The sequence below is a fragment of the Fulmarus glacialis genome, unplaced genomic scaffold (genome assembly GCF_000690835.1).
Source record: "Fulmarus glacialis isolate BGI_N327 unplaced genomic scaffold, ASM69083v1 scaffold15447, whole genome shotgun sequence".
NCBI lineage: Eukaryota > Metazoa > Chordata > Aves > Procellariiformes > Procellariidae > Fulmarus > Fulmarus glacialis.
Window position 1 is genome coordinate 43,565 of NW_009221424.1, and position 12,008 is coordinate 55,572.

At 37.0% G+C, this 12,008-nt stretch overlaps 1 protein-coding gene across 1 annotated transcript in view; it reads right to left on the minus strand.

The window, feature by feature from the left end:
* FAM19A2 (family with sequence similarity 19 (chemokine (C-C motif)-like), member A2) overlaps positions 1-12,008 on the minus strand; it is a 53,126-nt gene that overhangs the window by 6,597 nt on the left and 34,521 nt on the right. The window contains exon 4 of the mRNA XM_009581117.1: positions 1,115-1,362. Coding sequence (XP_009579412.1) covers positions 1,351-1,362 — 12 coding nt within the window. The 3' untranslated portion in view covers positions 1,115-1,350. The remainder of the gene's footprint in view (positions 1-1,114; positions 1,363-12,008) is intronic.

Here is a 12,008-nt window from a genome sequence, read left to right on the forward strand (position 1 = left end):
TTTGGCCCTACCTAACTTTTGATGTCAAGATGCAAGAGCTTTAAATTTTTCCCTTGACTTTATTTTAGACACTGCAGTATGAAAAGTGTTAGTCTAAACATGTTCCCAGGCCTGTAATAGAGCAATTTAGAATTCTAGATCCTCAGGTCTGTCCTTTGGCAAACATCTCTAACTCATTTTATTAATTAAACAGAACATTTCCCAGTACACTTAAATGGCTCAAAAGTTTCCAATGTCTTTGATAACTACCAGACTCTAAAGCTTTTAATTCTTTCATACTTTTATTGCACTGTGACTAATCAGAACTGCATTTATGATAATTCTTGTGCTTAGGACTTCCCATTAGAAAGAAACAAACACGCTGAAAACTCATTTCACACAATGCCATTTGAAGTATAATTCTGTATTTCATGTTTTCCCACTGCTCTTAATGATTTCAGCCGGAGATTTTTGGTGTTAAAATGAAGATCTAGAAATCAGTATTAAAAATTGTAATTAAAACTAAAAGGGTTTGGAAATCTTTCACATGTAAATTGAGCTTTCCACTTGCTCCAAATAATCCTAAAGTTAGGACTAGAAAAATAGGTAAAGGAAAAATACTTTAGAGCATAGCCTATGTTCCTGAAAATGGCAGAGTTCTTAATCTTAAACATGGTTTTAAGACTAAACAGACAACATCTACCGTTTCTTAGGAATACAGTGGAAATACTCCTTTCCCAACTTTTTCTGAATTTTAAGTAATCCAGTACGGCATGCTGAGCTTTCAACTACAAAACGACACCTAACTGAATGTACCAAGATGTACTTCCTTTTTAAGTGCTGTTCTCTGCTCCAAAGCACCTGTTGTTTTCCCGTGATAGTGAGTAACTTATCAATTGGGTCTACCTTTGAAAGGAGAGTGACTGAAGAAAGACGTTTAAAGGCTCCCAGAAGCATCCGACTGACACACAGAGGCTGCTTAGGAGCGCAACGCAGAGTCTCTCCAACCACCCTCCTGAAGCTCTGCCCAAATAACCCACGATTCCTGGGCATCTGCAGCAAACTAAGCAACTACAATGATGAGTAAGCTACAACAATTCCTGTTAATACTGTGTAAACCTGTATTTGTACACACCTGCTGCTCTGTGAGTAATAAACCAGGGCTGGAACACATTTTCTGGAGTGGTTTGACTCTTTATTCCTCAGCGAACGTTCTGGCCCTTCCTTAGAATCCGACCAAGACTAGGATTCATCACAACTAGTGCTCCAACATGGAGCCAGAATATTTTGTGTGTGTGGAAAAATCAAAAATTGTCATCAGGCACAGCAGAAACCTCCTTTCTCTACTTCTCCATTCGGACTTGAGGAGTTTTACACGTTTGCCTAAGAAACAAACACATGTCAAGTACTACACTGTTATGGAATTAGTTACAGAAAACAAAATTGGGATAGATGGAATTTTGTTTAACTTACAAGGAAAAGTACAAAATGACAGGAAAAAACATATTTCAGAATCAGAGCAACTTCTCTTAGCAAAAGAGCATGGTCTCAAAAACACCCCCAAGCAATAACAGTAACCCCAAAGGAAAAGGTTTAAACATACTCAAATTCAAACTCATTGATTTGTCACCAAAAAAACAATAGAAACTGATAGATAACGCCCATTTTTGCAAGTATATCAACAATCTTTAACTATGATAAAATAGAAATTGAAAAGTTCTTTGAAAATAAGTCCATGGGTAGACCTGTGGTACAGAAAAGAGCCAAGAAGTCAGAATACGATTCCTTCTAAATGAAAGATTTGAGTGTGTTCTTCCCATATATGTTTAAAGTAGGAAAAAAAAACCAAAACGCCAAACAAAAAACGCCGAAAGTTTAAAATTTGAAAAATGTGAGCGTTCTGAGGAGAACTCTACTTACAGTTATTTCTATGCTTAGTAGGTTACAGGAAACACCATGAAGTAACAGATGACACATGTCAAAAGACAATATTCACTTCAGACAGTTAGTTACTTATCTAGATATTTGAGGTAGTTTTTGGACCTGCTGATAATGGTTGCACAGCACCTCAAAAGATCACCTAAATGTCTTTAAATAATGCTTACAAAAAAATTTTTTTTTTTTTTTTTTTTTAATTTAGGCTTTTTAACTCAAATGTTTTGCTGCAGATCATTAGAAACATACATTACAAGATTAAACTCATAATTTTGATAACTTGTTGCTTTAATAAAATCTCTACACATTTCAATATTATGAAACAAATTAATATGGCTCTGAATTCTTATTTCCTTGAACTTGATAGTTTACAAAATAAACTTAATTGATACAACTCACTGGGACAATTATCTTAGTGTATCTGATGAAGATATATTCGTTATATCAAGGCTAAATCTAATTCATTAGTCTTTCAAATGTTCATTATTATTCTCTTCCAAAAGGTAATGCCTCTACAGTGCACATACCTAAACTTTCTCAGTGTTTCTGTAACTCAGCAGAGAAATTAAGTTTATGGTAGAATTGTTTTAACATCACAAAATTTTTCATTTACAGACAACAGTTTTATATTAAAAGATGACTTAAACATAAACCTTATTTTACTTTCTGTAACAGATAATAACTGTAGCAATTCAGACAAGGATATATCCTCTTGAGGTTTTTGTGGTGATCACAATTCCATAGTGGGACTGCAGCATGGCGGCATAAAAGACTGCAAGACAATTAATTAAATAAATGTAATTTTCTTCTCTTTTACACCACTTATTCCATCTAGTCATCTCAAGTGGAAGATAAAAACAACCTTCTTCCTTTTTACAGATGAGGAAACTGAAGCATAATAAAGACTCATGCTACCCTTCCAACTGTGAGAAAGTAAATGGAGAAAGAGGGATGGGAACAGAGTCCTTCTGTCTTTGGCTTTATCTGACCTCACTTACCTAAAAAAACTGTCTGCTGTTGTTCTTGATTGGAAAGGAAAACCTGTAACAAGCAGTTTCCTGTGTTTAATATTCTAAAAATGGAAAAAAAAAACCAAACCCCAAAACAAAAAAAAACCCAGCTTGTTTTAAAACTAGGATGAGGTTTTAAATTGCCTAATAGGTATAACAGATTTTCATCTTTTAATATATTTTTTCCAGAAATTGAGTAAGATTGAACTTCAAATTATCCCCATGAAAAAATCAGGTAGTCTAAATTCATCACATTTTATATCTTTTTCTTCTTCAGCTGTTTATGGTGTGTTATTTTTTCTGGGATTTTGAATGGTGAGTAAAAAGCCATTTGGACGAGATCAAAATAGAAATGTAAATTATTTCCTTACCTGTAATTTTATCTTCTCTATGAGGGTACCTGCTGCTCTGTTAGTGCAGTACTGATGTGTTTTCTGCCTTTGTCCCAAGCTTCAGAGATTCCTCTGGTGATTTTTCCCCACTTGCTTACCAGCTTCCACTGCTGGCATTTTGAGGTAGTGCACTCACATTTGGCTCCAGGAATACTGCCACAGCTAAGGGAATATAAGACAACTAAAAAACAAGTTAGAAAACAGCAGAGCAATATCCAGGCAGGAAAAAAAATGTTTAAAAACAATGAATCAGTCATCAACTTGAAACCCTTCGGTCATTTTCCTCTCTCTTTCCATCCATTTAGAATCTTCACATGAAGAAAAGACTTTCCCATGCTTGCAGAAATTTTAGCCAAAGTAGTGGGTGCTGACAGCGTACTGGGTACCCATTCAGAGAATATAAAATTATTTTAAGGGAATTTAATTTTAACTTTCTCTAGTATGAGTACCCATCATGCCATCACTCTAATTCAGAGAAGAAACAGAAGAAAGGTGGCAGATTTGGAGGATTTCAGAAAAATCCCTGTCACTTTGTCTCAAGTCTTAATAGAACCAGGGAAAAGGAAGACTCAAGGGCTTTTCACCTAAAAGATGTCATAGATGAACAATTAGAAGGATTTCATATTGCCCAGGGAAAAATACATAAAGTCTGGTTCACTAAGAAGTAGTCAAGATTGTGGTTGCTGATTCCCAACTAATAGTTGTAATCATCTTGGTCATCAGAGAAAAAGAAGGGAAAAGAGAAACTAGTACTGTCAATTTAATAAGTAAATAAATTAAACAAAAAACAGAGAGCATATCCACCATCCATGCTTGAAGTTGTGTGTAGGTGACAAAATTTCACTGTCATTCTCTTGCATTTTTTACATGTAGTGGTCACAAGTTCCTGTGGCATTCTTGGAAGCAGATCGCATAACACACTGGTGTTAATTCCAGAAAATGATGGCTCTGATACTTTTCCCTGGCATTTGCCCTGAACTCATGATAAACTGATGCACGTTACTAGCATCATTCTTGAACTGGTTAGAAATGTCTTCTTGTTTGAGTATTATGGTGATTTCCAGGTGAAAGTTACAACTGCCTATAACTCCTCTGCACCGGGCATCACCTTGATACTGTTTCTGAACATCACAGAACACAGAAAAGATGTATCCTGTCAAAAGAAAAAATGAACTCTAGAAATTTAACTAAGAACCTGCTTTGGTATTCAATTTAATTTGTCTTTCTTAAAGAACCTGGCCAGTTGTCTTCATACCTGCATCTTCTCATTATCTTCTGAGTAGTGTGTGACCGAAGACAAGGTAAGTATGAATGAATCAGAGTAGCTAATTACAATTAGCCACTGCTATTCTAAAATCTCAAGTAATGAAAAAAAGACCAAAAGGCTCTGAAGAGGTTGTTGCCTTCAAATTTCAGGAACGTAAGTATCAATGATGTGCTTTAAGGTCCAAAGAGAGAAAAAGGACTCTGGTAGTTCCTTGAATGACCAACAAAAAAGAAATTGGCTTTGCAAGTAATCAGCTTCAAATTTGCCAAGTTGCATTCTAGGAGAAAGTCTCCTGTTCCTTTTTCATACTTTGAAAATGTTGAACAATAATTATTAACAACTGGAATTAGAATGATGCCTTGAAGATGATAAATTTGCTATGCTCTCATTTTCCAAGGTCACTGTGAAAAGATGATAAGGAGGCAGGACAGAGGGATCTCAGAATCCTAGAACAACTACTATGATTTTTCAGTGCATTTGCGTGAAGGTACAGGTAACAGCACAAGCAGAAGTAAAGTCCTTTGGTCTTCTTCTGGCAGGGACATGTTCCTGAGCCACAAAGCTTAAATTCAAGATGAAGGAACAAGCTGTTGCTCTTCTAGCTGGCATCAGTAAGATATTTTCTGGCATTCTTGAACCTGAAGAGGCAAAGCTGTTCTGGACCTCTTAAAATATGCAGCTCCATAAAAATTCTCAAATCTTCTATTACTGAGTTTGTAGACACATGTTGGTTAGACACAATCCATTGTTTCCTTGAGACCATATCCACCTTCATAAACTGGAGACACACTTGTGTTCACTTCTGGTTTTAGACGTCTTGCCATGATGTGTCTACTGGTCACATTATACAAATAAGTCATGGTGAACTGGATATTTTGTAGCTTCACCCAGAATCTCCACTTCAGAGCTCTATGATACTTCTCACTGCAGATATGGAAGGGGATGTATGATGGTCAGGACTATAAGATCAGAGAAGGAATCATCTGTGTATGCTAATAATGCAGTAGAAGAAAGCTCAAAGTCCGTTCTATAGAACATATAAAGTCCTTTGGAGTCTTCTGCATACACAGCAGTAGTGTCTTTCCTAACATGAACCTGGTGTTCACCAAGGTGGAAGAAGGAGTAAACTACAAGCTATGAAATCAATCTTCTACTTATTCTTGCCTGAAATACATTTTTTCTTCATGTTGAACAGTTCTTAGGTAGGACAGGACTATCTTCATTATTCTTATGGAGAAATAAGTAAGATTTACAATCATGCTCACTTTGCTCTGCAAGGGAATAATATCTGAGTAATCCGATTTCAACTGGTTTGAAGTTGTTCACTCCTCCAACGGTGACTGTGCATAATGCTCTGTATGATTGACTTTCTCCGCTTGATATTGATTGTTATCCATTTCTTTCCTTCCCTATTAGAAGGCAGAAAAGCAGAGCTGCGACAGGGCAGTACCTCTGAGGTTTTCTATAAACAGTCCTAATGAGTAAGGAAATACCTCAAGAAAAATAGGGGATTTTTGAGAATTGAAAGTAATAGCTTTTGGACAGTTGGGGGGCCACTTTTCCAATCCCTCATATCAGTTCTGCAACTAAGCAGTGATGCACAGTTTTTGAAGCCTGTGCCAAATACCTGTGGAAAGAGGCAAGAGTTCTGCCTGCAGCTGTTTAGGTAGTAGGTAATGTGAGGTTTTAGAATGCTCCAGTCCTTCTGAGCTGAAATGTATCGTTTCTGACTTGCAGAAATGATCCAAAGAAGCCCTTACAGACTGCAAAGGAGGGTGAGACAAGGAAGAAGCACTGGTTTCAGAGCATGCCAGCATGACTCACACGATACTGGCATTTGAATATCATCTTCCTATATGGTAACTTGTGAGGTAGTAGAAGCTGACAAATATTTCCCAGGAAAACTAAAAAGGACTGCTAGATATTCAAAGACCCCTTCCTGCACAGCTGTGAAAGGGCAAAGAGACTGGCAGAAAATGGAGCTGCAAATGAGAGTGGAAACGTCTTTGATTTCGGTGTCAGGACTTTTCCACTTTGTGGAGAAGTGGAGAAAACCAGTAATTTACATACAGCCTTCAGAACTCATTCTTATTTTCCACCACAGAGGCAGAAAATTATTCTTCACACATGAGGTCAATACCTCAAACATGCCAGCAGAGGACAAATTGGGGGAAAAAAGAAAAGAAAGAAAAATAAATCACAAGTCGCATCTTTTGGGACAAAGGCAGAAAACCTCTTGGCTGGACTGATGGAGTGGAGGATTCCCACGTGGAAGAAAGTAATGTTTGCAAAAATCACTGGTTAGTTAATTAGCGACATGCAACTGAAATCCACTTGCATTTTTCTTTAAATATTGCAGAAATATTTTCCTTTTATTTCAGAGTAATTCTGTCAATTTTCAGGTTCTGCAGAATGCAGAAATTATGCTTTACAATGGATGCTAGCTGCAGTCTTACCTTAGGAAAAACTATTCCCTCACAAACATGTATAAACCACAGCATATATTACTAACACTCTGCGAGCGTGATGAAGGGATTGCAAAATATTTCATTTCTCATTATTTGTACAGCGTGTCTACTCACAGAAAAATCAGAGTAACACTTCTGAATAGCTAGAGACAAGACCCAGCATATTCACAAGGAGATGCAGAAAGCGATTGAAAAAAAAAAAAGGAAAAATTGCAAGCCTTCTAGGCAAAAGCCTAATTAAAAACATAAAAATACTATTCTGTTTTTAGAATTATTTTCTTTCAAGTAGTGCATTAACAGGCTCTGTCTTTCCAGAAGAGCTGTACCTATGAATATTGCCTTTAACCCATTCTCTCTCTTTTGATGTTCCTCACTTTCAGTTCTTAATATCAGCATCCATAGGACTCAAAGTCAGAACAGAACTAAACAAAATTTGAGACTGAAAATGTCTTGGGAGTTGAATGTATGGATTATCTTCACGTGCCTAACAAGTTTTACTGACCTTTCAGTCTATGACTTTGCTTATAACATTTCACACCACAACACTTCTTCCTTTAATCCTTTTCATCATAACTTGTGTTTTGTGGGTATTTTTAAGTACATTTGCCTTTGGGGAAAAGATCTATAACTTGCCTAGATTTCTGTGACCTACAAATGAACATCATCAAGCTGTAGGCCTAAACTCATGTCAAATGCAGACTTGCAACATGAACCTTTTCATAGGGTAGAACTAGGCACACCAACTTCACATTAAAGAAGTAAATTTGGTATATAGCAGCTATTTTTAAGAAAACAAGTGACTTGCATAGCCCTGAATACTGATGATTCCTTGTAACATGTTGGCTGGAATGCTAACTATTTTCATCAAAATGTCCATGTGTCCCAAAAGATTAGTGTTTAGGTGCCCTACAAAAAATACAGAGCTTCGATATGAAAGAATTGTGATGCTAGATCAAAACAATAATTACTGACTAATACAAAAAGCTAGCTTGACTCCAGAAAAAGTCATCGTATTTCCATTACCAGCTCATTCGCCTCCTGAAACATGGACGTATTTTTAGGAAAATGTGTACATACCACTTATTGCTATTTTAATGACAAATTAGATACAGTGGGTCTCTGAGTTAGCAATGAGAAACATGCTGAGACAGCTGCAAATTTCTCCTAGTGACAGATTAGCCAAAGGCATGGAAAGAGATACCATAGCAACAAAGAGGCTGTCACAAGTGCAATCACTCTTTTCCATGGGTAATATTTTGCTACAGTCTGTGCACTTACTTATATTGTAATCACATCCTTTTTATGAACCACAAGGTATTGGTAGTCACTGTATATATGTGTATTATTCCTATAAATCTTCATCTGAAATTAAAGTAGATGGTGAGGAGTCTACAGACAGAGGCTCTGAAGTGAGGCAGGAGGATAGAGCAGTTTTACAGTGAGGTTGTTTCTTAATTTATTCATAGAGCCCCTTAAATAATATTAGGAAAAGCACTTCCTGTCGTTATTTACTACTGACACATGGCAAATCATTGATTTATCCTGTATGTATTTCATGTTTCACAGCAGTCAAAGCAAAAGCCAAATTGTTTCATGTGACGGAAGTTAGCAGCAGTTTTACACTGCAAAAATGTCATGTGAGAAATACACTGCTGTATTAGCACTGACTGACCACAACTACCATACATCTGGCCTATCAGAAACATCCTAGTATAACCTATACACAATGTTTATATGATGAATTTCTGCTTTTTCTAATTGTGTGTCATTACTACTGCTGTTTTTGAAAAGCCTGGAAGAGGAAGAGGAAGACATGAGGGAAGAGGCTACCACAAGGCAATATTTCTTTTCAACTTTGCCAGAAAAAACAGTAATACTTGTTCCATTTTCTTCCCCTCTGCTGCTGTTTAAAGAGCCTACGCATCTGTTGCTCATGCGGAGAAGCACAGATCAACAACTAGCGTAGCCACATTGCTAACACTGATGTCAGGCTCAGTTACAAGAAAAATGCCATTTTCTTCTCATATCCAGGGACACATTTTAGCTCTCTTGTATTATGTTGTCTTACTCAAGCAGTGGTTATGACAGCACTGGTAGTAGTTGAGCCACCACTAATGCTGCCTCCTGATACTAGGAATCTCAGTAGCCCACTGCAAAGCATTACTACGTAAAGGTACCTAACAGAGGTCCTTTCATTCCTTGTGCTAAAAGGGTTATAAACAGCACATTTTATATATTGAAACATAAATAAAATTACCGCCTCTCCTTTCAGCAGCTGTAATTAATTTAGAAACAATCCAGCATCTGCAAGTGAGAATGTAAGCAGTATTTATAGATAGCAACAGAACTGCATTGATTCAGAGTAGTGGAATGCACATACTGAACACCATTTGGCTTCATACGCAGCCAGTTGGTGTGGTTGGATGGTACACTTTCTCCTCTTCCAAGAATGTTATTCAATTTTTAGTTTCTTTTAAACTCTGGATGCCATAATGTAAAATTAGATTAAATGGAATATTACAAATATCTGACTTCAGGCTCTCTCCAATATTGTTTTGGAATGTAGATAAACACTCTCAGTATGGATTTCTCTCCATCCTGGCAATATTTCTATTCTTTTCATACTAGTCGTCTATCTCTGGTATTGATTTGGTGAGCAGATTTGGATTTGGAATGTAGATAAATATACTCAATATGGATTTATTTTTGGCCCTGTAATATTTCTCTTTTATTTCTCTCTGTCCTTGTAATTTTTTTTTTTTTTTAACAGTACTCTATTTCTAATATTGGTTTGGCATATAGTTACATAGTAATATATTAGATATTGATTTCTCTCTGTTCTGCAGTGTGCTTTTCTCCACATATTAAAAATAATAGCCAGTTTTCAGAGTGACAATTGCAGTTCCTTCTGCCCCTCATAAAAGTGTGGGTGCTCAGCTATTCCAGAAGTTGGATGCTCATTTCCAAAAGATGGCCCTTTATGACCTGTCTGAAAATACTACTTTCACTTGTTTAGGAAAACATTCACCTTCACCTTCTAGAGATTTTCAGAGGTTAATAATCAATACCTGCTATGCATTATACCAACAAGTCAATTCTAAAAGGACATGCACTGGTTGCCAATTTTTGCTGAATAATAGATACTGGACGTGTTACTCATCATAGTATGATTCACCAATTTAGCTCATAGCTGTGTATCCTCAGAACATGAACATTTTTGAAACTTCTTTTATATTATATCACATTTGATAGTGGTCAAAGTCCAAAGCTTCCCAAACTGACAAAGAATGAAGGGGCTTTTTTGATCATCTTCCTATTGAAGACCACATTACAGAGAGTAAAGTCTTCGAGCCAGCATCTTCCTATTCAACATTAAGTATCTAAATGTTAGGCGCTAAGCTAGTCATCATAGCTTTCCTTTAGAGTTATTAGGGAGATATAAGCACCTCCAGAAGATAATTCATCTGACTTCGGACAAAATTAATTGTCCTTTGGAATTGAACAGTTCTCTCCAATACTAAAAAGACAGTCTAGAGCTTAGGCTTGTCATATCACTCTAGAGGTCCCAACCCAAGCAAAGTCCAGTAAATTCCACTCCACTTATTTTAACCAGAACTTGGTACTTAGCGTTAAACTATGCCTTATTCCACAAGCAGTTCTACCAAATCAAACTAAAAGCTTAAAGACGAGGTACTATTTCATTACTGTGCAATGCTTCAAAGCTGCGCTAGGGGGAGTTTAGACTGGACATTAGGAAACATTTCTTTACTGAGGGTGGTCAAACACTGGAACAGGCTTCCTAGAGAGGTGGTCGATGCCCCAAGCCTGTCAGTGATTAAGAGACGTTTGGACAATGCCCTTAAGAACATGCTTTAACTTTTGGTCAGCCCTGAATTGGTCAGGTAGTTGGACTAGATGATCGTTGTAGGTCCCTTCCAACTGAAATAGTCTATTCTATTCTATTCTATTTCACGTGAAAAATATCAATGCATATTTCTCTACATCTTCATAAAATATCAGCCCAGGGAGTGGGGCTCCCAGGCGCTCCCAGGCACAAGTGCACACTTCTTCAGTCATGTTGCAGGCCCAGGATCTCAAGATGAGACCCACAATGCACCACTTTCCTGTGCTCCTGTGCTCTAGTTTCTGCAGGAAAGACACAAGGGTTTACGGGCTGCCCAGGAGCCATGACATGCTCCAAGCTAGTCCCAGGGTGGATGCCTGGGGAACTGGGACTCCAGGAGGCATTGCAGCATGCACTTTCATGCAGGTCACATGCAGCTTTCTTATTTAAAGTCTCTATTATGAAGATAACGGACAATGTACTGTTCTTAAAAATACAAGTAAAACCTGGCATCTGGATCTGCGCTTGAAAAACCCTGTGCAGAGACCTCTGGTACGGAATACACACCATAACTGAGACAAATATGAAATTCTTTCTCCTTAGCTCTTATCTGACTGCAGAATGTTGCTTTCCAGTCTTTGTAAAGGGCTCCTTTGTTTAATACAAACTCTTAGCATTTTTTTAATGTCATTGCCAATTTTATACATAATACTGCTATATTTTGGAGTTTTCAACTGACAGGAAAATTCCCCTGTTTTAAACAGACATTTTTCTTATTTTGCAAGATGGAAAGGAAACACAACCAAGAGAGCTTTTTGAATGAAAATAATTATATTAGAAAAAGGCTGTAAGATGAAAAAATATTTCAAAGGTCAAAAAAAAGTCTTTGGATTTTCCCCTTTTTTAACACTTTTGACATCAATTAAAGAGGGTAACATGACAAAATTTTTGTGTTTATTTATCAAAACATTGAGGCTAGCCAGACAGAAGAAAATTCAATTGCTTCCTCTCACAACAGTTTCTCAGTCTGGAGGAGAATGTGCAATGTGCCTGGTAAATCTCAGCTATGCACGTAATCATTTCATAGTTCTCCTAAGGCATTCATGAACATAC